The 26969-nt window shown below is 36.6% G+C and overlaps 1 protein-coding gene across 2 annotated transcripts; it reads left to right on the top strand.

The window, feature by feature from the left end:
• Nucleotides 1-1048: 1048 nt before the first annotated feature.
• Nucleotides 1049-12890, top strand: NBR1 (ubiquitin-associated (UBA)/TS-N domain-containing protein / octicosapeptide/Phox/Bemp1 (PB1) domain-containing protein). Of its 2 annotated transcripts, XM_089831608.1 has the most exons (7): nucleotides 1049-1253; nucleotides 9400-10184; nucleotides 10285-10429; nucleotides 10519-10788; nucleotides 10963-11112; nucleotides 11583-12278; nucleotides 12397-12890. In XM_089831608.1, exons 1-7 carry the CDS (start codon nucleotides 1236-1238, stop codon nucleotides 12538-12540), a joined length of 2208 nt encoding a protein of 735 aa, XP_089687734.1. In that variant the 5' UTR covers nucleotides 1049-1235; the 3' UTR covers nucleotides 12541-12890. The 2 variants fall into 2 exon arrangements, with proteins under 2 accessions (XP_089687734.1, XP_089687733.1); XM_089831607.1 differs by lacking the exon at nucleotides 1049-1253 and having other exon boundaries at nucleotides 9376-10184.
• The last annotated feature ends 14079 nt before the right edge of the window (nucleotides 12891-26969 follow it).

The following is a 26969-nucleotide window of genomic DNA, read 5'->3' as shown; positions in this document are numbered from 1 at the left end:
GCTTATTAATATTCCATAAATGATGATTGCCTATATCCTTGGTATTCTTTTTCTTTTTTGGATCATAAGTTTGGTTTGTACTCATCCCTTTCTTCTTATAAGTTACATGAATCCAATTATCTTTTATCAATTTATATTAGCTATTACTAATTTTCCTTGGCTTGTTTTTATAACAAAATTTGTTTAGCTAAATCATTCAAATTTAGTTTTCTCCCTTCTTGTTTGATTGCTTTATCCTTGTTTGTGTTTATTTGAGTTTTGTTTTGGAGTAAAAATTCAATTGATCTTCAACCTTTTCTTATCTTGAATCCAACTTGAATTATTAATTGAATTTCACCGATGACTTTTAGCATTTTCTGAGATAAATTGGGAATTGTTGGTGAATGACTTCTTGTTCGACTCCCTATTCGATTTCCTTTTTGGTAGAGGAAAATGATGATTGGAATAAGGGTCATTTTGGCCGTTTGAAATATCTTGAGATTTCATCAAATTCCCCTCTGTAACCCTAGCTAATAAATTAAAGTGGTTGGAGCAAATAAGCGAGGGGATGTTTGCAGCCTTAATATATTTAGTAGAAACAAAATGTTTTAATTGATTTGCCTGTTTCCATTCTGCCTTTTTAGATTTGTTGAGATTTCCTTTATTCACTAAGTTACATAGCAGAGTGTAGAGCATTATTTTCATGATGACATATTACACAAATACATCTATACTTTCAACATTTTTATCATGACTAACACATTAACTATTTTGTATGTTATTTTTCTTAATAATTCCATTTTTTTTTTCTTACCTATTTTTCCAACAGCCAATAGTAAAATAGATAGGTAGCTAGTTTTTCAAGATTCTTAAAAAATTGTGAAATCTTATTGGTTAAAATAATTGCCTTCATGCACCTAACCAATGCAATGATATAGTGGGATTTGTAAAATTAAAAGTTCATATCCTCGTGTTTTAAGTCTAGAGGGTTCGGAACAAGGGAAGGATGGGCGTCATAGGAGAGGGAAGTCGGGACAATAAACACGTAATTTATAGCTTTTGCTTGGCCGCGAAGGCACTCTAAAACAAATAGCATATGAGCTGACCCTGTATCTATATATGCATCATTCTCTCGCAGCACTTCTTCATTGGCTTGCTTCGCGGCTCACTGGAACGCGGGTTTAGAGATTGAATCTTTGCACTCTCTCAGGAAACTTTTTCTTTTGGAGATTGCGGATCACCGGAACGCTACAATTATGGCTTTGGTAGTTAAGGTAAGTAAACTGGCATGCAACCTTTCTGCCTTTTATTGTTTTTGTGCGGGTTGGTGTAGTCATTTTATACTGTTCTGGGTTTTTCTTTATTCTAACATGGGGTTTGGGTTCCGTATTATTTTTGAGAAGAATTGCGGTTTCCCTTTGTCTTCTGCTTTCGCATCTGTGTTGCTGCACTGGAAACTCGTATTTATTGTCTAGGCCCTGATTTATGCATTTGAAGTTTCTGTTTGATCACTTTAGTGCCAGGATAGTGTTTATCCATATTTAATTGGGAAGGTATTTTTTCGTCGAATATCTGCTGTAATAAAAGCCATGTTCTGCTTCTTTGAGATCCGCTTAGCAGCTAATTATTTTTTCTACCTGCAAAGGCATCCGGATTGCAGGTGCCAAAGCCGACTAATTTTTCAGGGTTTTTTGGTTTGAAAATTTCGAAGTTATTTCAAGTCAACTGGTCATCATTTTTGGACCTTTTGAGCTGAAAGGATAAGTTTATAAGAACTTTCTGCAAACATCAAATTTTGCTATTTCAATACAAGGTGCCTATGGAAGTCGCTAAGATGATTCAGATTTTAATGAAAACTTATTATTGAATTATACGGCATATAGTAAAGTTCTTTGAGGTGTGACAGGGAACTTTCAGAACACCGCTCCAGCCGCTTTAATTGCCACACATGAAAGTCTCTGGACTGGTAGGTTAGCTCAGCACCCCATCTCCAGCCCAAAACTGTGGGGCTTTGATTTTGCAGTAGTAGATTTTAGTGGATTGGTCTCATAAAAAATAGGGTAGAAATTTGAAGGGATTTGCATCTGATTAATGATATCATTGACCGCTATATGTCATAGAGCTTTAGTATAGTTGCATTTTTTAATCCAATACTCAGGAAAATAGTTCTGTTAAACATGTAAGTCTGCTTGGTTCTTAGAATTGGGCTGTGCCTTATTTCAGGGCTAGGATGGCTTGGGGTTCACCTAAGTTGCCTAGGGTGGATCTTGGGTAAACCCAGGCTGCACCTAGGACGATCAAGGCATGACCAGGTGGAATTCAAATAAAAATTACGTCAGCTTTGTTTCTTTTTTGGGGGCAATTTTTTAAACATAAGAAGTATTTTGGCAACCCTAATTTGGCCGTAGAGTGATCATTATTCACTGATTGATTAAAAACTAGGTAGTCTTCATCATTTGGTCTAGCTAGATTCTTCAGCTTCATTTTAGTTTTTTTGCAGGGTTAAGAGTTGGTTAGAAATGGTAAGGACTTTGTGCTGCATAAAACAAATCAAGATAATTGTGAAAATGTTGCGGGCCGTTAATGCTTGTGTCGTTACAAAGATGCTACTCTGGATCTTGAGACACTAGTGGCTCCACCCCTGCATCCTGAAATCTATGTTCCAAGTCCCTTCATTCCTTCATCTCCGGCCCAAGCTCCCAAGGCTTCATTGGACTTAGCATATTTTACTCAAACTTATTCATTTCAACAAGTTGCCAGTTTTTCGATTGAGTGTGATAGTTCCCATTTTAACTAACTTTTGACAAATCGAAATTAAGAAATTTTCGCCTTTTTCTTGCAAATTATGAGGTATTGCAATAATGAAATTACTATTTCTATATTATTTTAGTATTAATAAAATTGTAAATCATATTCATATTCAGCATTACTGTTTGTGCATATATGTCATGAGTATCACTGTTTATAGTTTTACATTTACAATTAATATATGCGGGGTGTGTTCTACTCTGTGTGTGTGTCTATATATATAGTTTATATATGTGCATGTATATGAGTGTGTAAGCATACATGTTAAAACCATATATACTCAATACTTCTGTAATTTATGATATATTATATTCAAGGTTACCAGGAGACTGGGGTACTTGGAGACCTCGGAGACTGGTACTGGTACTGGTACTACTAATTTTCAAAAATAGGAGACGGGGGGGGGGGGGGGGGCGGGGTGGGTACTTGGAGACGTTAATTGTTGTTTAATAAAGAAATAATTATACATCATTGACAAGTCTTTCTAGAGGCAATTAAGCAAATTGATTGGAAAACTATAGTGGCTATCATTATAATTACTAACATATATGATATAAATAATAACAATTTTTTGAGGGGTGATGATAGAGGATAAGATTTAGGAGTTTTATGATGCCTTATGCTCAATATTTTTGGTGGGAGACATCAATTGTTGGTTGGGGGACTTTGGAGATGGCAACCAAAACCGTTTGCATCCAAACATTTTTGGGGACGTAACCGGTACCTAGAGACGTGTCTCCAGTACTGGGGGTCTCCGAGACGCATCTCCAGGTGTAGGAGACGGGTCTCCTGGTAACCATGATTATATTGAATTTCTACATGTATACCGAGGGGGAACCCATGTCTTACTGTTTTACCTGAACCCTGAAGCCAATATCCTTTGCTGCACCAAGTTTGACGACTTAGGTAAAAACTAATAAAGTATGAAAAGAAGTGTGAGTTTGGTGGATCAGCTCTGCGATATTTCTGATGTAGCTCTTGATCAAGACAAATATGCCTACCTTTTCATTCTGTTAGAGACAAATTTTTTCCAGCTATGACACCTTGTGCAGAGAAAGTATATGTTGCAAGGTTTTGGTCATTTGTCTTTTGGTGCATGTGGCTGGAGGGGTAGTGGTGGCTGAGGCAACTAGTGCAGCATCTGTTGCTGCTGGTGACTCTGGCCATCCTTCTGGATCTGGATACCTCCTCCTTTATAATGCTTTTTCATGCTTTTGTTTCACCTTTCAGTCTGCTATTGATTGTTGTTATAGGATGGTTAAAAGGTCGGTATTGTTAAGGTTTTACCAATTCAGTAATTTGGGAAAACAGAATTGACAAAAATGTTATATATAAATATTGGAAAGTAAAATGAATCAGGTGAGGCATCCTTACCCCCTTCTGTACCTATTAAAACAAAAAAAAAGTCTAATAGGCTGCTGCATAATGTTGTTAAAGGACACTTATAACAGCAATGACCAAGTTTCAAATTATGGTGGTTTCATAATCTCCATGGAGATATGGAATGACTGTGATGTAATAAACATGGGATACAATAAAGCATGGCCATTGTTTAACTGTTCGAGATGTGGTGCAAGTCCACTCCACAATACTGCTCAATTCTGTCCCCACACAAGGCTGGCATCAGAAGCATTGTCAGACCATGTGAAATACATCTTAAAATTTGCATGATTCAAGAGGGGCTTTATATTTAAGAAAAGAATTTAACATATTCTTGAAGTAGAATTCTCAAGGGAACTGGTCATATATAGTGAAGACGTGTAAACAATAAACAGTACAGTTAAAATTGTTTTAGGATGTTTAAAAATAAAAAATGTGGTCTGCAGGCCTAATATAGTTGTAAAATAAAGCGATTCCTAGATTAAAATCTTATTAGGAGCACTCTTCACAATTACAATGATGTAAATGTGTCAAATTTAGTAGTTGAGATAGGCTGGGATGCAAGTCCTAACTCCTAAGCAAATTTTGCTATAGCAGAAACCTCAAGGACATGACAGTTAAGCTGTTGTTTACAATAAGCTTGGTAATGTGATCCCCTCTTCTTAACTCAAGATGGGACAAGTGTGACAAACCTAGGTGCAAATTTAATTGTTTGCGTCAATCTTGACCAGTAGAATGTTTGACCATATTTCTTTTCCACTTTTATTGTTCTCAGGTATAAAATATTTCACTAGCTCAACTTCTAATAATATTGTTGCTAATTTGGTTGAGAGAGTTGGTGCTCATTGGCGTGGTTTCGACATTGACAAAAAAGGTTAATGGAATCTTTTTCCTAAGGCTTCTTGATGTTCTTGAAATTGTGAGAAGCGTTGAAATGTTGGGAGTTACAAACTTTTCTTTTAGTTTTGCACTCTATGCAACACTACCCAGAATTCTTACATCCCCACTAAAATGTAGTAAACATGTTCTATTTATGGCTGAAATTTTTATAACCTTATCACATGCCTTATATACTCATTTGCATATTCTAATTTGCTAAAAAGGTCTCTAGAGCTCGTAGATCCAGATCCTCTCTTGCTGCTTTGCAGTTGCTTGCATGTGAACATTATTTTTGGAGCTCAATATTGTTGGCATGCTTGCATGTGAAAATTATTTTTAAAGCTCAATATTGTTGACATGCCAACATTTCTTTGATTCTTTTTGTTTGATGGATTTATTTGTTTCTGTTGTACTTGGTTTGTTAATTGAGACCCTAATCCTTTTTCTTGCAAAAAAGATATTGTTTGTAGGCTAGAGTTTAGTTGTTTGTTTGTTGGATGAAGAATTTGCTATTGGGTTTCAGCTTCCTCCAAAACTTCAATATTTTATTATTATTATATTATATCATAAAGTAACGAAGTTGAGGCTTCTTGCATCCTCACAGTTTTGTTAGAGTTGCAATTCAAAATTTGAAAAAACTTTGGTAAGTTGGAAGATAGAGATTCATAGCAGCTTGTAGTTCTTGCCATACTAATTGCAACAAACCCTTGGATTGTTTGTATACTTCGTTTGTGTGGAAGTCAAGGTTCTTTGATCTTCTGTAGGTGCTTCAAAACCGTTCAACTTTTGAAAGTTTGGTAAAGCTTTGGTTTTGATTTAACATATTCTCTCTTGGACCTGGGAATTCCTGGTCCAATTCTCTCAAAAGTCTGGTCCTTCTCAAATTCTGTCAAAAGTCTGCCACAGAAACCAAGTTTCACTGGGAATACTCTGAGAGGAACCCAGACAGAATTCATATGACTTTTGGGTGATGTTGGCTTCCAGAAGAGGAACCCGGACAGGTATTTGAAGAATTTTGAGAGAATTTGGTTGAAAACGACCCTATGTTTACTTTTTGAGATTCAAATTACTAATCATATTTAATTTAAATTAAGTGCTACTTTAGAAGAGGAATCAGGATATATATAAAAGTGCCACACATCTATTATGGAACGTATGTAATACACCACAATTCATGCATATAGCCTAACATGCATAGCAAACTATGGAATGAACAGAATCTGGATAGTTCTGGATCCAAAGCCTGCTTTTTTGGTTTCATCCTATCTGATCCAAAGCTGATTTCTTTGAATCATTGAGTATGATAATTGATGTGTGAAGCTTACAATATGGTAACTATCACAAGCTTTGCCTTAAATGGGCCTACAGCGTTACTTTTTGTGCTACATATTTGCAGCAGCAGAATGATGATGATTTGCTTGATGGTTTTTGATCAAGGATAATGTTGACATTATTGTTTTTGAACTGAAACATTGACATGGTGGTGTATTTTGTTGTGTTTCTTTAATTTAGCATAGTGGTGTATGAACTTATTTGCTGCTGCATCTATGTACGTATATATAACTTTTAAAAAAAGCTATTCTTGTATTTACTAATTTGAACGAATTTTGAACCCGAATCAGTACCTGAATCCAAACCAGCAACTTAGCTTTGTTTGATAGAGAAATCAGAACTCTCATGCATCCTTGTAGTTTTTGTACAGCTGCAAAAAATTGTATAGGAAACAGGAAAAGAGTCTTTGAGTGCTAATTTGGTAGGAGATATAAGAATGAAATTGCTGAATTTTGTTTCACAAATTTGTTGACATATATTTGAACTTACATGCATTCCTGTAGTTGTGCAACAACTACAGTAATTGTTTAGGAAAGAGGAAAGGAGACTTTTGAGTGCTAATTTAGGAGAGTTATAAGAATGGAGTTGCTTAATTATGTTTCACAAACTCATTTGTGACATGATTTTATTGTTTGGTTCAAACTTGTTCTCTGTTCTTCTTCTTGTGTGTTTATTTAGTTTAATTCACATTACCCTATTACATGTTTTTTCTTGTTTTTTTTTGCCTTTTTTGTAAACCCTACCTTTATTTAAATGTGGAAAAATTTCTATATCTTTGTATTTACTTAGCTTAATTCGCATTTCCCTCTTGGTTTTTTTTGCCTTCACAAGTTGTAAACTCTTTCTCATTTTGAATTCAAAAAAGCTCTTATCTTTGTAACTATTGTGACTATGGTTATTTGAGAAATTATGATTTCCTATAGAGGGAGCCTTTCTTCCATAAAAGAGGCCGGTCTTTCTTAAGAGAGGACATATTTTTATCTCACAAACTCATTTGTGACATGATTTTATTGTTTGGTTCAAACTTGTTCTCTGTTTTTTTCTTGTGTGTTTATTTAGTTTAAGTCACATTACCCTATTACATGCTTTTTCTTGTTTTTTTGCCTTTTTGTAAACCCTACCTTTATTTAAATGTGGAAAAATTTCTATATCTTTGTATTTACTTAGCTTAATTCACATTTCCCTCTTGCTTTTTTTTGCCTTCAGAAGTTGTAAACTCTTTCTCATTTTGAATTCAAAAAAGCTCTTATCTTTGTAACTATTGTGACTATGGTTATTTGAGAAATTATGATTTCCTATAGTCTTCCATAAAAGAGGCTGGTCTTTCTTAAGAGAGGACATATTTTTATCTCAAAATTGTTGTGATTCGATAAGTACCAATTTGTTGTGATATTGTTATCAGGATTCAACTACACAATTGAATCCTGATAGCAATATCACAATTCGACTTGCTGTCAAAAACATCTCCTACCTGTAGAAGTACCAATTTAGTTACATATTTCTGTAGTTCTAGAAGCCTGGATTTTTTCTTCTAACTTTTGCCTCCATTCCACTTACCACAGAAGCTGACAAAGCGTTGTGAAGTCTCACCTCAGCTCTTTTTTTTTTCTTTGTTACTACACCCTTGAAACCTTTGGTCAAAGTCTCCTATGTCCTACCTGATTGCACTTTCTTGTATATTTTATTTTCTCAGTTGCTTCCTAGACATTTTTATTGTTATCCTCCATCTTATTATTGTTATCCTTTAGTTTGATTTCTTGTCAGATGTAATCACCTGGCACACTACATCAGCGCATGACCATCGTGCAGGTGGTGGCATCCATAAGAGATTGTCTCCACTCCAAATTTTCACCTTGTCTAATGATGCAGATGAGGGTATACTCCCCTACAGATGCTAACCCCAATCTCAAAACACAGAAAACCAAAACAGGTACAGTAGTTAATCTCTACCTTCAAATTAAATCTTCACAAATTTAGAAGACTGCAACAAATGGCTCAATCATATTAATTAAGAAACAAAACCAGTTTTCAAACAGAAATCCTCTCATTCTTACGCCTCCCGTTTATATCAACTTGCAAATGATTGTATTGATGAATTTGTGACCTTTTGTTTCATTTTCTTCTGTGGTTGCCACTGCATCTTCTAGCTTGTTTCTTTAAATCACATAGGAATGTCAAGAGGTTTTCAAGACTTTGTAGAAGATTTTTATTCTGTCCAACTCAACCTGCAACCTCATCCTTTTGTGTGCTGCTGTCCTTAAGTTTGGTATCACCTGATAAGAACCATTTCAATATGCAACCATTTGAAAACATCCACTTCATTCAGGCTGCGTTGTTGCTGGAAGAGGATGCGGATTTGGCTTTATGACTGCTAATTTTGTTTGTGATTTCCTGCTATCATTGAAATCCAGAAACTATCCTTCCAATAAGGCATTCTGTTTGAAGTCCAAGTGCCCGCCCAATTTTTGATTGGTTATCTCTGCATAGACACACCTTCCAACTTCTCACTCCATAAAATATACATCTGTTTCTTTTCGGCACTCTACCTTACAATTCAGATGCCCATGTGTTCTTTAACATTTCGCATACATAGATACAAGAACACTTGCAACTAAATCATCTGACAAAACTGTAGAATCTAGTGTTTTGATGGATATCCATGTCCATCATCCATCCACATTGAACATTGGACCAAAATCTGGACTGAAACATGAGGGGGGCACATAGTTGGAAAGTTAAAATAAACCAAAACTTGAAGCAAACAAAATGAGATTTATTTTGCTTGATGCTGATTGCCATTTACCCAGGATGCTCCTGCATCATCTAATCACGGTGCAGTAGGTGGAACTTAGAAGTACCCGATCTGCAGGTGGCTTGGATTCAAATTTCAGGGTTCTGTCTTTGCACCTCTAGTTATCTAGAATGTAGTTTGTGTAAGGCTTTTAAGAAACTTTAATCCTGAGAAATTCTTGAAGGGTTGATATTCTTAATCATATTATGTTTACTTTAATTTCATTGCAGGTAAAGTATGACAATACTTTGAGACGCTTCAGTGTGTATGCAAGGGAAGATGGTAATCTGGACCTCACAATGGATGGACTCAGAACCAAAGTCTGTGATCTTTTTCAGTTGAATCCAAACATGCAATATGTCATAACATATGCAGATGAAGACAATGATATTATAACAATGGCAGATGATAATGATCTTCTTGATGCCTTGCGTCAAGAGCTAAATCCACTGCGTATACAGGTATCACTAATAAGCCAAATTAACAGAAATGTGGAAAGGCGTTCACAGAGTAATTCTTCCACACCAAGAAGCGTGTCAATGCCCAGTGAGCACCCCTTTGCCTTAAATATCAGGAATATTTGTTCAGATGAGACCTTAAAATTGTTACCAGAGTCTGTTCAAAAAGCATTAATCAAGCTTGTTGAGGACTGTCCAGCATTAACATCAACTTCAGGGATCCCAGATTTCTTACAGGGCTTCATCAAGCTGCTTGCTACTTATCTTGAGCCTTTCATGAAAAACCAACAAGATGTTTCTGCAGTCAATGCCGCTGGCACTACCAACAATGCACCACTCTTCAGGAATGGCATTGGTGAACAAGGCACTGGTAAGGTTCAGTCTGGTTCTGATGACTGTGCCGGTCCTTCAGCTCCTCCAGTTGGAGAAATTCATGATTATGCCACAACAAGGAACATGAGCGTTAGTGAGAATACTCACAGGGTGTTTCACAAAGGTATACAGTGTGATAGTTGTGGTATGCACCCTATAATTGGTCCACGATACAAATCAATTGTGTAAGTGAAATTCAAACCTGTCTAGCTTCTTTTCTTTTTTCGTGTTGCATGGCAGGTGTCATCTTTATGATGTCATTTCTGGCTGGGAATTTGTTTACAGGAAAGATGACTATGATCTGTGCCATGCCTGCTTGTGTGAAAGTGGCAATGAAGAGGAGTACACAAGAATTGATCGTGCCTTGTACAGGCCTCCCCGCTATTCAAGAGAACGTTATATTCATGGAAGAAGTCCCTTTCATAAGCTGGTAAGTTTTCTTTACCCCATTAATGCCCTTATTCATAGTGTAGGATGGATTTATCTTTGTGATTAAAATGATAATGTTGTATTTGGCAGCCTTTTTCATCGCCATTTAGCCGCACCATGCCTTATCCTTGTCCAGTGGCACCTTCTATTGGAAAATTTGCTGGTAAAGTACCTGGAAAGCTTGACTGCCGTTTCGTTCAAGATGTCACCATCTTTGATGGAACTCAGTTAGCTCCAGGAACACAGTTTACCAAGATTTGGCGCCTCCGCAACAATGGTACAGTGGCTTGGCCAAACCATACTCAATTAGTCCGAGTTGGAGGAGATGATTTGGGAGCTGGAAATTCAGTCAATCTGGAGGTTTGTGGAAAAGTCATTTCTTTGTAATATTGTCTATCATTATCATTCAGGATCCAGATCTATAAAAGTAAATGAACAATGCTGGCATATATTGGTGTTTTTCCATATTTCAAAATCATGACATGTTTTCCTTTTGAAATGGGATAGATGTTTTATTGCTTCTGCATTGTACAGATTCAGGAGCAAGGCTATCCCATTGATGAGGAACTTGATGCTGCAATTGATTTTGTTGCTCCTATGCAACCTGGACGCTATGTATCATACTGGCGCTTGATGGCACCTTCAGGACAAAAGTTTGGGCAGCGGGTGTGGGTTCTAATTCAGGTGTGGTATTACTTTTAGGCTACAACTTTTTGGGTAGAGTTCGTTGAAGGTTGTGTACTATATTGTGTTTTGCCATTTAGCATATATACTTGGCTACTTCATTATCTACTTGGTTTAGATTTTATTACATGGTGGCATTAACATGCTTGAAAGTCTTCCCTGTCAGTCAAATATTTTGCATTTAGTCAGTTTTGTTTATGCGTGGGAAGAGGGGGAGGGTCTTATTGCATAAATTACAAAATCCAGAACTAGATCGTTTAAATGAAGGTTAGGTAGTTAAATGCATTTTATTGAAATTCTTTTCAATAAATACATCTGGAAGGAAGTAGACAGGAAAGAAGTATCTAGGATTTATTTACTGGATGTTTGAGACTGCATTAGTGTCGACTCTTGAAGTTTTCTTGTTATCTTGTCATTTTGACCATTTTGAAGAGAGTGTTATTAATAAGGACAAGCTATTTGCCTTTTAGGTAGAAACACAGAAAGCAGATATTTTACCCCATTTGATGGAGTCTCTCTTGACTTTAAAAGATGTTAACCAAAATAACCCACCTCAAGAGCAAACTACAGAGAATGAAGCTGGGGATGTTGGTGATTTTCAAGATAATTATGGAAAGCCATTTACAGGAGACAACAAAATGAATTTGGATCCGCAAGGTGTTTTACATACTGAACTTGGACGCTTTTCCATGGTTGAGAATCCAGAAGAAGCTCTGCCACTTTATCCAAAAGTTGTTGATGAAAGTATGCAGGGAATTAATGAATCAACAGAAGTACATGTATCTGGTGGAAAGAATACTGAAGCCATGTCTTCTGCTTTGGGAGTGAGTTCTCCATTGAATGGTAAATCAGTTTCTGTATGTGATGCATCTGCTGGATATGTTGCTATGCCTGTTGGTGGTCCTTTTGTACAGTCTGAAGTTTCCCACTCTCTTGGTGGGAGCGCAAAGGATGTTACTAGAATGGAGCAGAATCTTCTTCATGAGCTTGAAGACATGGGTTTCAAAAACAAGGGATTGAATGCCGAATTGCTTAGAAAGAATAACTATGATATTCAGAAAACTCTTGATGACCTATTTGCTGCAGCTAAGTGGGATCAGGAAACTTCTGATGACGTGTTTGATGCAGCTGAGTGGGATCCAATGCTTGAGGAACTCCAAGAAATGGTAAGTGGTCGTGAATGATGTTTCAATGAGAATTTGGATTTATCCATTTGCTTTGACGGCAGTGAAATTGTAGTTTAGCAGATGATTGTGTGAGTAATGACTTCTATCCTTGTTGCAGGGTTTCCATGATACAGAGATGAATAAAAAATTGTTGAAAAAGAATGCAGGCAGTGTAAAGAGGGTCGTCCTTGATCTCCTCTTAGCTGAAAAAGATATTTCATCAATTAAGTCACATCTGTCGAAGAAGGCAAAGCAGAGTTAGTTCCACAGGGATAACAATTGCTTCTGCATTATGGATTGAACAAAAATAAAATATTGGAAATTGCAACGTAGCACTGAACGTATATGTTACAACTTATAGTTATTTTGGAATTTGCTGATGTCGGAGGGTTAAACACTTATTTAACTGTTACATATTGCCTATTGCCTGTTTAATGTATTCTCATCCAATGACTTTCCGTAGTTATTTTGGAATTTGTTTGCGAGGGTTATCACCTGTCTACCAGTACTTAATACTGTTACATGTTGTCTATTACCTGTTTATTCTTATCAAAAGACATTCCGGTGTATAGAACTCTTCTTTTTGTAAAGAATGTTATTACTATTTAGGTACCTGTATTGTTCTCGGCTCCCAAATATTGTAGTTGTAAATTTTAGCAATTAATTGCCAAATCTGGATTTTGAAGATTTTGAGTTCAACTGGTGCATTTTTTTTGCTCGTACAATTCATTTATGCCTGGAGCAAATTGCATTTTGTCATTTGTACTTTTGTATAATATAGAACTAAGATTTTTGATCACAATTTCAATATATAATCGATAGCCAAACCAAAGCAACTTTGTTTACGGAGGGCAAATGATTTTTCGGGCCGAGTTTTCCCGTGCTTGGTTTCTTAGTAGGGGTTTGTGACGGTATGGCAGCATTCTCGATCTTTTGGTTGAGATCCTGCTTACAATTGGTAAAATGATCAAACTTAGGTTGTCTCCGAGGATGCATGTCTAAATCAAGCATTCTTAACTTTCTTAGAAGCATTTTATATCAAGATAACTGTTCAATTTCATCCTATTCACTTCGTCCTTTGGGGCAAACATGTCTGATGATTTAATTCATATTTCCAATTCTTTTGAATAGTTTAATTTACTGCATCCTTACATTGGGTTTAAAATTTCAGATATTATTTTCAATCCTATTTCTCCTATGTCGAAAAACTGTAGGACGATGAATAACTCGGGTTTAAAAAAAATGAAAATATGTTGTTGTGTCGAGTAGGCCAATGGCTACACTGACAACTTATATGCACCGTATGCAGTGTTAAATAGTCTTTGTATGTTATACGTCTATTGTAAAATGGTACATTGTGGTACGATCAACTAATTGTAATTTTAACTTTACAACCTATAATTTCATTATATTTATTATAAATATTGTAATCTTTATTCTTAAATTTATTATATTTTTATACTAGTAAAAGAAATTGTAACTTTTAATAATTAATATATTGTAATTATTGATAGTTGAGTTGAAATTTTTTGGAGGGTTCAGACCTATGAGGTAGCTGAGCAAATTGTCAAAATCATATTGGGCATGATCTGGGCTTCATCCCTTATTTTGTCAGAGCTTTGCACTTAGAAGACTTTATACTTGGTGGGATCATTGAGAACTATTCAACTTCACTAGTAGACAAAGGGCCCATTGATTGATTTAAAATTTTAAGAACGAAAATTGAGTTATAATCCTAAAAACACTTATGTGCGTAACTATAGTTTGAATTTTAAATAAATATAATTTTCTAAAAATAATTATAATTTAACAAGTATAATTAAATTATTTTGTAAAATATAATTAAATGTTAATTTTTTTGTTTGATTTTGTGGAGTACAAATCTCAATTTTATTTTATTAATAAATTATTTTGTAAAATATAACAAAATGGTACATCATTTTTTAATGGCGTGCAAAGAGGATGTGCGAGTTGGAGCAGGAATTGGCAAGATTGGAAATTTGAATTTTGCATCAAGTGGTTCTGTCCAGGATGGAGTAGAGAAGGGTTTTGGGGCCTGCCAAGAGGACCAGGGGAATAAACTTGCCTCTGGGAATGAGGGCCCATGTGAACCAAGGTAGGAGCTCGGGAATGATGCTTTGAGATTAGGGCAAATTGTGTCAGGCTTGCACTCTCCTCAGAAAGTCCTCGATGCGGTTTTGAGTGGTCAGTGGTCTTCTCTTTTTGGTATCAAACCTACAGGTAAGTCTTCCTTCCTAGAGATAAAAGATGTTTCAGATAAGGAAAAGGGGCAATATGCTATACAAATTCTTGACGAACTAGAAGACCATAATTTTGCCACTACAACCTCTTCTTTGGTTGGGAAGTCTATTGGTCCAAGGCTGAATATAGATATTGTGCGGGCCTATGCTAGAAACAAATGGGACCTCAAAGGTCATGTTGAGATTGCAACTATGACTAAGGGATTCCTTTCCTTCAAGTTCTCTTGCCTAGAAGATCTCACAAGGATCTTTTGCGTAGGTTCTTGGTTATTCGGTCGATCCACCCTTGCTTTGCAAAAATGAACCTCAAAATTGAACCTTAATAATTCATTCCTTGTTCAAGCCCCTGTTTGGGTTTGCCTTCCTAAACTTCTAACGGAGTTTTGGTATGAGGATGTTTTTGATGACATAGCTCAATCTTTGGGGAGTTGCTATCCATTGACCCCATTACGGTGTCTAGAAGCTGGTTAACATATGCAAGGATCTGCATTGGGGTCAGTGAGGGTAGAGACATGCCAGAGGTTATGTATCTACACTCCAAACTGGGTACACACATTCAAAAACTAGACTTTGAAAGCATCCCTTTTGCATTCTTTCATTGTAAGAAAGTAGGTCATGTGGCTAAGTTATGCCCTAGATTTATGGAGGAGAAAGCCAGGAAATAGTTGTAGAGTAGGAATAAGGCTAAGGGCATTGGCATTGCCAAAGATAAAATTAAGCACTCTAGTGAGGGAGAAAAGTTGAAGGAAATTGTGAATCAGTCAGGAGGACCTAGGCATCAACAAGAGGACCAGGTGGGTGCCCTGCCCTCAGTTGTTGTTGTGGTCCACAGGGAAGAGTTTGGAGGAATCTTCGTTAAGGAAGTTGAAACACTGAAGCCTACAACAACTGAGCGGCGAGCAATAGATGAAGTTAGCACTAGGGATGTTTACCTAGGAAGAGATTATGAGGATTCTACTATCCCTTCGAATTAGATGGAGGTTAATTGCAAGGGGGATCTTTTATCTAGGGGGCTTGGGATTTTAAGCACTGATTTTGCAACAGAAGTTGATATATCTCAAGTCCCCGATTCCTAGGCTCTTGTAGAGGGTGAGGATGCTGATCAACAGTGTGGTCCCTCTCATAGGGAATCTAATTTCAGCCTCGGCCTCGGGACAACCTCTCCTAGGAAGGTTTCAAGTGTTGGAAATGGTTAGAGCTTCATTGCTAGGCCAATTAACTAGAATGGAAGCTCTATTTGTGAGTTGTGCAGATGAGTGATAGGGGGAATGGATGACGGTTAGAAAGAAAAAGAAGAATAGAGACCCTTCCCCGGTTTCCCTAGTTGCTGCTAGGAGTAGAGTGAAAGCTGATGTTGGAGAAAAACCTAAAACCCCTAGAAGGAACAGTCTTAGCCAGAACAGGAAAGAGGAAACTAGAATGAATCTAGCAGATGGGAGTAAAAAGACCATCCAAAAGGGGTCTGCCTTGCTAAGAAGAGATTAAGGTCATATCCTGAAACATATGAGGGCTAAACGGAGCCCACAAAAAAGTGGTACTTAGAAATATGATAAGGGATCATAGACTAGATTTTATGCTCATTCAAGAAACCAAAATGAAAAAGGAGAGCGTGGAGAGAATCTCTTTCAGTAGTAGTATGGAGAGGTTTGCTACGAACTTAGATGAGGCTTCGGGGGGTCTGCTTACCCTCTACAAATTTAACATTTCCAAGTCCCAAGTCCTATATGGTGAAGGTAATATTCTACTCATTCAAGTTCTTAATATAAAAAACAATAAACGCTGACATCTTATGAATGTCTATGCTCCTAATTCTAAGAATGGTAGGAGGAACTATTGGGTTAAGATTAGAAATATTTTAACTAGATTCTATGTGGGCAATTGTATCATTATGAGGGATTTTAATGCCCCCTTAAGGAATGATGAGAAATAGGTTTGGCTTCGGATCTAGGAGTAGGCAGGACCTTTCTAACTTCATCAATGAGTTGGCGTTGCTGGATGTTGAGCTTCAGGGAGGCTTCTATACCTAGTCTAATAGAAGAATAGGCAGGGATTGCATTTAAGTGCGGCTGAACAGGACTCTCGTATCTTTAGATTGAATGAATTCTGACTATTGTAATTTATCTTTAATGGCTCAGACCGGTTCATATCACTCTCCTATTTCTCACTTTGGATCCCATGGCTATTAAATGTAACTTCCCCTTCAAATTCAAAAGAATGTGGACTTCCCACCCAGACATCTCACTTCGTATTTCAAAGTGGTGGAACATTCACATAGAGGGCATTGCTATGTTCCAAGTGACCAAGAAGTTGAAAAATATCAAACTCAATATCAAGAAGAATAAGTTAGATTCTGGTAACATATTCCAATCTAAAACTAACATCTTAGAGGACCTTAGTATTATTCAGGGTGCTATTCATAAGGAGGGTTATAATGAGGAGATGTTGAAGGAGGAAAAAATATGATCTTCACAATATTATTTGTCAAGAGGAGGCTTTTTGGAGATAGAGATTGAGAACTATTTGGTTATTAGAGGGGGACCAGAACATTAGATTCTTCCATGTCTCCACTCTGAAGCACAAAGTTCATAACAAAATCAATAAAATCAAGAAGGGGGATGTTGTTCCAGAGGATGAAAAAGATATTGCGACAGAGGCCATCTGTTTCTTCTCCAATATTCTGACTAGAGACTTTAATCTTGAGGATGGGGACCAATAAGATATTATTTCTAACATTCTTGTTTTGATTTAGCCAAAACATAACTCCATGATTGAGGTTATTCCTTCCATTTTGGAAATTGAGCAAGTTGTTTTCTCCCTTCTTGCAAACAAGTCTCCAGGCCTAGATGGTTTCCCTACTTTCTTCTTTCATTTGTTCTGGGAGGTGGTCCATCGGGATGTTATCAAAGTGGTTCAAGATTTTTTTTGGAGCTAAATGAAGCTAAATGTTATCAAAGCAGTCATATCTTGGAACATACGAGGGCTAAATGGAGCCCACAAACAAGTGGTACTTAGAAATATGATAAGGGATCAAAGACCATATTTTATGCTTATTCAAGAAACCAAAATGAAAAAAGAGAGTGTGGAGAGAATCTCTTTCAGTAGTAGTATGGAGAGGTTTGCTATGAACTCAGATGGGGCTTCGGGGGGTTTGCTTACCCTCTACAACTCTAACATTTCCAAGTCCCAAGTCCTATATGGTGAAGGTAATATTCTACTCATTCAAGTTCTTAATATCAAAAACAATAAATGTTGGTACCTTTTAAATGTCTATGCTCCTAATTCTAAGAATGGTAGGAGGAACTATTGGGTTAAGATTAGAAATATTTTAACCAAATTCTATGTGGGCAATTGTATAATTATGAGGGACTTAATACCCCCTTAAGGGATGATGAGAAGCAAGGGGGTTTGGCTCCAGATCTGGAGAGTAGGTAGGACCTTTCTGACTTCATCAATGATTTGGGGTTATTGAATGTTGAGCTTTAGGGAGGCTTCTATATCTAGTCTAATAGAAGAATAGGTAGGGATACCTTCAAGTGCAGCTGGACAGTGTTCTCATATCTTTAGATTGAATGAATTCTAACTATTGTAATTTATCTTTAATGGCTCAGATTGGTTCAGATCACTCTCCTGTTTCTCTCACTTTGGATCCTATGGCTATTAAACTTAACTTCACCTTCAGATTCAAGAGAATGCAAACTTCCCACCTAGATATCTCACTTCTTATTTCAAAGTGGTGGAACATTCACGTAGAAGGCACTACTATGTTTCGGGTGAGCAAGAAGTTGAAAAATATCAAGCTCAATATTAAGAAGTGGAATAAGTCAGATTTTGATAACATATTCCAATCCAAAGCTAAGATCTTAGAGGACCTCAATATTATTCAGGGTGCTATTCAGAAGGAGGGTTAGAACGAGGAGGGGTTGGAGGAGGAAAACATCATTCTTATTGATCTTCACAATATTATTGGTCAAGAGGAGGCTTTCTAGAGATAGAGATCAAGAGCTGTCTGGTTAAGAGAGGGGGACCATAGCACTAGATTCTTCCATACCTCCACTCTAAAGCACAGAGTTCATAAAAAAATCAGTAGAATCAAGCAGGGGGATGTTGTTGCAGAGGATGGAAAAGATATTGTGGTAGAGGCCATCTCTTTCTTCTCCAATATTCTAACTAGAGATTGCAATCTTGAGGATGGGGACCAATAGGATATTATTTCTAACATTCCTGTTTTTATCTAGCCAGAACATAACTTCGTGATTGAGGTTATTCCTTCTCCTTTGGAAATTGAGCAAGCTATTTTCTCCCTTCCTACAGACAACTCTCTGGGCTCGGATGGTTTCCCTACTTTCTTCTTTCATTTGTTCTGGGAAGTGGTCCATCAGGATGTTATCAAAGTGGTTCAAGAGTTTTTTGGAGCTAAAAGTTTGCTCAAGGAGGTGAATGCTACCTTTTTAGTGCTTATCCCTAAAATGCCCGGGGCAGATTCTATGAATCATTTTAGACCTATTAGCCTCTATAACTCTTTCTATAAGATCATTTCTAAAGTCCTGGCTAATAGGATAATCAAGATTCTCCCTTTGATTATTGCTCCTCAGTAGGCTGGTTTCCTTCTAGGGAGACAAATCTTGGATTCTATTATGACTGCCCATGAAGTCATCCACTCTTTGGAAAAAGGCAAGAGAGAAGGCTTTCTCCTAAAGCTTGACTTGTTCAAGGCTTATAATCGGGTGGACTGGTCTTCTCTCTTTAAGGTCCTCAAAGCCTTTGGGTTTGATTCAAAGGTTTGCAAGCTTATCAACTAGCTGATTTCAATGTCCTTTTTGGTTGTTTTGATCAATGGTTCTCCTTCCACATTCTTCAAACCCTCAAGGGAGTTAAGGCAAGGTGACCCCCTAATGCTCATTCTCTTCATCATTTTGGCCGAGTGCTTAGGAAGGATGATATCTGCCAATAGAATTTTTGGGGCTTTGAAAGGTATTAGGCCTTCTTCAACCCCCCTAGTGGTCTCTCACCAACAATTGTGGATGACACTATCTTGGGGGGGTAGCCTCAGTTGGGGAAGCCAGGGTGGTCAAAAATATTTTGAGCTCTTACACAAGGGGTTTAGGACAACTTATCAATTGGAACAAGAGCTCTGTCTTCATCAATACTCTGGCTATGAGATAGAGGAAGATAGCTAATATTCTGGGATGTGACATAGGTAGCCTTCTCTCGACCTATTTGGGTTTCCCTATGGGCCTCAAACCCCCTGATTCTTTCTAGACTAATCTTATTGATAGGTTTAATAAGAAATTGGCTGGCTGGAAGGGTATAACCCTAAGACAAGCTAGCAAAATTCAGTTGGTAAAATCCACCCTTCAGAATCTTCCTACATTCGTGCTGAGTCTATTTGGGATTCCCTGCAAATATGCTGACATATTGGAGAAGATCTAAAGGAATTTTTTATGGTCTGGTTCAAAGGAACACAATAGATCTCCTCTCATTTCTTTGGAAAATGTGTGCCTCGCCAAACACTTAAGGGGCTTGGGAATCAGAAAAATGAGACCTTTCAATAAAGTTCTTCAAGCCAAATATATTTGGAGAATCTTTTCAAGCATGGGGGATTGGCGTGATATCATGGAAGATAAATACCTTTGGAGACCTTCAATTAGACACTGTTCAATAAAGACACCAATCCCAAGGGCTCATGCATCCGAAATGGTATGATCAAAGCTAAAGATACTGCCAAAAACAAGGTGAAATGGAGAGTTGGAAATTGTATAGAGATTATGTTATGGCAGGACAATTGGCTGTTCCAGGGGCCTCTCTTCAATCTTCCTACTTTTGACAGATGGGCTAATACATGCGTTCAGAGGTTTGGCTATTGACAATCTTAGCAAAAGGGGTCTTTACATTCCTAATAGATGCGTCCTTTGCAAAAATCAGGCTGAGACTGTGGACCACTTGTTTATTCATTGCTCTTTCACGAGAGAGGTTTGGTCTTTTTTTTCAGTTAAGTTTTTGGGTTGGACTGGTGCAGCCCTTCTACGATTACTAAATTCCTTAGGCAATGGGACGACTTGTGGAAGGGCTTTGGTCTTTAAGCCATTAGTAAATGGGCTCTGCCTCACTTTGGTTGGGGAATATGGAAAGAACACAATAATCGAATATTTAGGGTAGTAAGCCTCCCTGCCAAGATAGTGTTGGGTAAAATTCTTAATGCCATTTTGGAAACTACCTTTTTTGAAAAGGATCTAACTCATTTGTAGGAGACACCAAGTGCAATAACAAAATACAAAAAAGAAGAGAGGAATGCCAATGGACTTTTCCCTCAGTGGGATGGCACAAAGTAGATTTTTATGGGGTGACTAAAGGTAATCTGGGACAAGCTGACAGTGGTGGGGTGATTCAAAATTGCTATGGTTATGGCATAGTGGCAGTTACCTTACCTCTGGGGCACTAGATCAATCACTTCGCTGAGGGGTTTGTTGCCCTTTAAACTACTATGTTGGCTAAAGATATTGGTGTTAAATGCATATGGCTTGAGGGGGAATCAAACAACATCATAAAATTCCTAAGAGGTGAGCATCCTCTGTCCTGGTCTATCAAGAATTTGGTAGAAGAAACCAAACAAATCTTGCTCACCTTCAATAGGGTCTACATGTCACATGAATATAGAGAGGCTAACTGAGTAGCTGACTGGATGGAAAAGGAGGCAGTCAAAAGGGATATGTCATACAGGTGGATTAATGGTGATAGGCTTTTGACGATAGCAAAAAGCATGATAGAGATTGAGAGAATCTAGGGGAGGATGGGAAATATTAAGAATAATTATGAAAGGTAATGTTGTCAGAATCACATTAATTTTATTTAGAGCTAAGCATGACCCAAACACGAGTTATCTTAATTGGGAGGCTTTTTGACATGCTTCATGGGTGATTGGAAATCTTAATTACTATTGCATTCCTGAGAATAGAGGCATAAAAAAGAACGAGAGGATGAAGCGACAAAATGGAAAAGACCGTTGAAGGTTTGGGAGAAATTGAGGGAAGGTGACATTTCCAATTTCATTAAGAAATTGCATGGTTGGAACTCTAAGGTTACTGATCTTATGGTCACATCTTGGAAAGATGGGAAAATTAAGATTGACGGGGTTGATTTCTAGGTTAATGAAGGCATTATTGTGGAGGTCACTATTTCCCTGCCAACAACATCAAATTCTTCAGGGAGAAGAAAGTTTCCCTTAATGCAGTGAAATAATTTGCTAAGAATGCCAAGGAGATGAAAGAACTAGTGAAGATGGAAGCATACTATGAACTAAATTCAATTAAAAAAATCTGGAGGTTCCTCCTGAGGGCGATTATTTCTTACATTATGTTGGATACTAGGTATGATAGAATCTGTACCCATCACTTTGTCATCCTTAACCACTTCAGGTATGGCACAAAAATCTGCACACCCTACTACCTCTTCTTCTCCGTTAATAAGAATATCATGGGTTATAAGAAGAAATTGTATGCTAACCCGACTTTCCATGAAGGCCTACTGTTATTGATTTATGAGCACTTCAAGGCTCAAACCCATGGTAGATCTATTGCTCACAAAGTGGAGTCCTTAGACGATACAAAAAGCTCCTATCTCCCATTAGATACCGAGGATAGTGCGAGGCTCCACTCAGAAGATGAAGAGGAGGTGACCAAGATAATTAAGGATTTGGGCAAAAACAATAAGAAAAAAACTAGGAAAGGCTTGATGAGTAAAAGTTTCAAGTCTAAGGTTAATTCAACTGAGGACTTAATGAAGGGTGCTCCCTTTAATACTATAAACCACTACATAAAACAAAGAAACAACAACAAAAAACATGGACTTCTTATTTGCACTACAAATGTAGAATTACAAAATTCACAAGTACAATATACTAAACCACATGGTCACCTTCATTAAAATAATCTGCAAGACAAGCTGCAAACTATCACCCAGCGCTATCCTAGACAATGTTCGGGGTTTTCTTAAATATGCAATTTTATGTCGCCTGAGAAGGTTCTAGACATTGAAAATTAATACTTGGGGTTGGTAGACCCTAACAATACATATAGAGTTGGCCAAATACATCTTTGACAATTATTTTAGATATTTTGGGTAGCCCAACTTTGAAAGACCATGACTCACAAACCGTTGCTCCGATTGGCTATTATAACCACTTTTCAAAAATGCTAGTTTTTTATTCTACAGATCGAAATTGCGCAAGTGCCCTTCCATCGAGTTTTTGGACCTCATTTGGGCACTCTAAGGCCTCCAATGGTGAGCCTGAAGATTTTTCTGCAAATTTTTCCATTGAAAATTTGCAATAACTTCTTTGATACTTAAGCTGGAGCAATGGGATTTTTATGGTAGACTTATAACTCTAAAATGAACCTTCATGTAGAAAATGAGAACATTCCAAGCTTGTATGACAAACTTACTAAAAATAACAAGCTCCCGTAAATAGTAACCACCTTGTCTACTAGTCCTTATTAAAATATAAAAGATTGAAAAGAAAATATTTTTGGGTGATGCAAGATTGCTCTTACACCCAGGATGCTCCTGCATTAGGACTACAATGAAGAAGATGAGGGGATGGATATGGAAGAGGAGACTAATGTGAAAGAGGAGGGTACTAGCAAGGCCCCAGTTCATAGGAAGGTGGAAAGCTAAACAAAGAGGAGAAGAGGAATTAAAATTGAAGCCGTTTAGGATTCAGGAAAGGGTCAAGAGACAACTCCTAATGCCAAGGAGGTCAAAAATGAGGATTATGGCAAGGAGAAACCTACCATATATTTCGGCTCCAAGGGTAGGAAAACGGTTTGGAGGAACTTCAAGTCTCAGAACGTGAAAATGGGCATTGCTAGAGAGACTATCTAGCCTAAGGTCTTCGAGGGAAATGATGGTAAAATCTATTTGGAGGAACTTATTGATCCGACAAGGGTGGTTCTCAATGATAATGCTAGGGAGGTGGGGATAAGTCTCCTCAATAATTCCCGCAACAACATGGTGGATAACTTCCAGTCAATCAAGTGGATTTTCCATGAAACTAAAGAGTTAAAGAATAAGATGTAGGCGCCGAAGAGGAAGGGGATGACAGGTCTGACAAAATTAGCATTCTGGAAACTAGGGTTACGGAGATGGATACAAGATTGGACAAGATGGAGTGCACTCTTCATAGTTTTGCTAACTAGAGCCTTAATATTATCAAAGGATTAAATGATAATATCAAACAAATCTAAGAAATGATGGAGGTTAGCACAGGCGGGAAAGTTGACATAGACAATGAGAAAAATAGGGTTCCTAAAGCGGATGTGAACCCCCTGGATGTAAGCCCAAGCAATAAAGTGAGATTGAACAAGAGGAAGAGTGATAGGGAGGACATTCCAAATGACAATCAATTGATGACTGAAGTAGTAGAGACCATGGAAAAGGTGGAGCTCAAGACAACTGAGTTGGTCAAGAAATGATACCTGATTTGTTCTCCTAGCTTTTCTATTTTTTCCCCTTGGTATTTAGTTTGGCTGGGCTTGCCTACTCCTTTAGAGGCTATTTTTTCTTCGAACTGATTAGTGGCATTCTTTGGCCTATAGTTTTTTACTGTTCTTCTTTATGCTTTGAACTTCAATTCGGTCTTTTCTTGTTTACTATGGGGTTTTAGGCACCCGTTAAAACCTATTTTACTTAATCAAAAACAAAATGCTAATGTTATTTGTATTATTTTGCAAAATACAATAATGATATATATTTTTACGTCGAAGGTGTTTCATATTTGAAATGGAAGAGAGAAGTAAAATTAATGGTGCACATTTATGGAAGAGTGTGCAAGATGATTGCATTGTGTTTAGCCATCTGATATTGTTCTATTTAGCGACTATAAGTTTTTGTCCTTATTATTTTTGTTTACTAATTTGCAATTAAAGTTTGTGCTTGATTGAAGGGCACATGGTCAGGTCACTAGCTCGACGAGACTATTAAAGGTTCTTCAGAAGTTTATTTTATTTTAATGATGAGTGCATAGATTGATAGTTCATGTTGGCTAAGTACAGGTCCACAAGCTTTCTGATTGGTGAGATGAAAACAAACTCTTGAATGAGCTCCACCAACGAATGGTCATTTTCACTAAATTTGCAATGTAGAGCAAAACATCACCAAATGCCATAGTTGAAATGCAACACGGTAGACATCAAGGGTCCGTTTGGTTGCTAGCATAGGAATAGAAAATTATAATAGAAAAATGGAATGGGAATGGAAATGGGGAATGAGAATAGAAAAGGGCAATTCCAATCGTGTTTGGTTCACTTGGAATTTGACTGGGAATATGTTAATCCATTGTTTGGTTGTACAAAAATGGAATAGGAATAAGGTTAAGTTTTGTATTTTTAAAAACATTTCCTTTAATTTTTTTTAATTTTATTATTTTTTGGTTAATTTATTTTCATTTTTATTTTATTCATTAAGTTGATGAGAAATATAATTTATTTCATTTTTTTAAACAAATAGATAAAATTTAAAAAAATGTTATAAAAAAAATTCAAAAATTCAAAAATTCAAAAAAAAAAACTTAAATTTAAAAAAATAAAAAAATTAAAAAAAAAAATTAAAAAAAAAAATTAAAAAAATGGAAAATCAGATTGGGAATAAGAATGGCCTATTCCAATAACAGATATTTTTTGGCATAGACATATGCTCATTTTAGGGGCAAAATTGGAATATATCTTCCTATTCCCAATTCTAATTGAGCTTACCAAACAACAAATATAGAAAATATTCTAATTTTCTTTTCCTATTCCACTCCTATTCCAGCAACAAACGGGCCCCAATATAAAATGTGGACAATTGGACACGATGACGTGATCAAATTTTACGAATTCCCTAAGAGGCCTGTTTGGTTGCTGGAATAGGAATAGAAATTTTTGGAATACATTTTCTATTTTCTGTTTGGTTCGCCAATTGGAAAAAGGAATAGGAATACATATTCCCATTTTGCCTCTAAAATGAGCTTATACCCATTCCAAAAAATAGTTATTAGAATAACCATTCTTATTCCCAATATGCATTCATATTCTCCATTCGTATGCCTACAACCAAGCGAGCCCTTTTAAAGAATTTGTGGTCTCTTGGATTGCTATGCTCATATGTACAAATAGATTTGTTAAAATGGCTTTAGAAGCCTTCAAATTGACATTTGCAAGCCCAAGTCTATACAATTTTTGTCGTTGTCCTCTCAACCTATCAAAGCATAGGTGAAAATGTTTTGCCAAATACAATGGTTGGAGGTGCTTTGTTGGTTAAGAAATGCAAAACGTGGAAGGACAAACAAGGCAAGTGAACCATTTGAATGCTCCAAGAGATTGATTCAAATTGGTGAAACTTCGAATGCAATTATTAGACGTAAATCCAAATCCAACAAAATTTTCCACCATCCTCTCTATTTATGGACGACGTGATTAGGAGAGTGTTTTGCACAGTTGTGTGGTGCCTTTGACTACCCTAACTATTAGAATTGGCAACAAATGAAGATTTTGGAAGGCTAGGAAAATGCACTGGGAATGTGTAAAGCCAAATTGGACAATCTTAACCCTTCTTACATCTCTTCCTAAACAAGTCGTAAGTGGGGAAGCATAAGAGAAAATAAATTTTGTGTGTTAAATATTGCATGGTAAATATAAACTTGGATGTACACCTATGTTACCAGAAACAAGAAAAGAGACGATAACATGACGAGAAACACAATTTTGAAAAGTTGCGCTAAAGAAACGTGTGTATGTGTGTATATATCCTAACAAAATGCATAAAATTAGAAATCAAGAATATTACTCTTAAAAAATATTATATAATTTCAATCTAAAATTACAAGTCAATTCACATTTAAAATATTTTAGCGTTAACATAAAAAATTCAAATATAGTTAATATTTATATAAAATTTATAAAAAATAAAAAAATCAATTAATTCTGGTCCTAAAACTCACCGTAATGAAGGTTTAATCAATCAATTTATATTGTTTGAATGTAGAAATTATTTTGAAATTGAAAAATATCTAGTTCATTAATAATACACAAGTCAATAAAGACAAGGAAATTTTGTTTCAAGGGTGACAAACAATGGTTAAATAGAGGATGACGATATAAATATAATGCCATTGTCAGTATCAATTTGTATTTAATCAATAAAAATTAATAACTAATGGTTATGTTGTATCAATTTTTATGCACACTGCTTAAACTCATTGCACGGGTTGGTAACCGTAATGAAAGATCTACTTTCTATCAACTCAATCTTTCACATTACCACTTTGACTGGCAAAACATCAAATTTTCTCCAGTTACTAGTAACAATAAAATATTGCTTTTTGCAATGCTAACAACGGAGAAACAACGCAACATAGATGTACACAATCATCACCTCATGGAATGCAGTCCACTAAAAA

This window comes from Cupressus sempervirens, chromosome 5 (assembly GCF_028749045.1).
Source record: "Cupressus sempervirens isolate cs-2001-9-10 chromosome 5, ASM2874904v1, whole genome shotgun sequence".
Lineage (NCBI taxonomy): Eukaryota > Viridiplantae > Streptophyta > Pinopsida > Cupressales > Cupressaceae > Cupressus > Cupressus sempervirens.
This window is presented reverse-complemented; position numbering and strand designations above follow the sequence as displayed.

What these genes read in the sequence shown, in the direction of transcription:
- NBR1 (XM_089831607.1), top strand. Translation starts at nt 9,376, where the DNA reads ATGTTTACTTTAATTTCATTGCAGGTAAAGTATGACAATACTTTGAGA. An exon ending in CCACGATACAAATCAATTGT is followed by an intron (nt 10,185 to 10,284) that starts GTAAGTGAAATT and finishes ATTTGTTTACAG; the next exon opens with GAAAGATGACTATGATCTGT. An exon ending in GAAATTCAGTCAATCTGGAG is followed by an intron (nt 10,789 to 10,962) that starts GTTTGTGGAAAA and finishes TGCATTGTACAG; the next exon opens with ATTCAGGAGCAAGGCTATCC.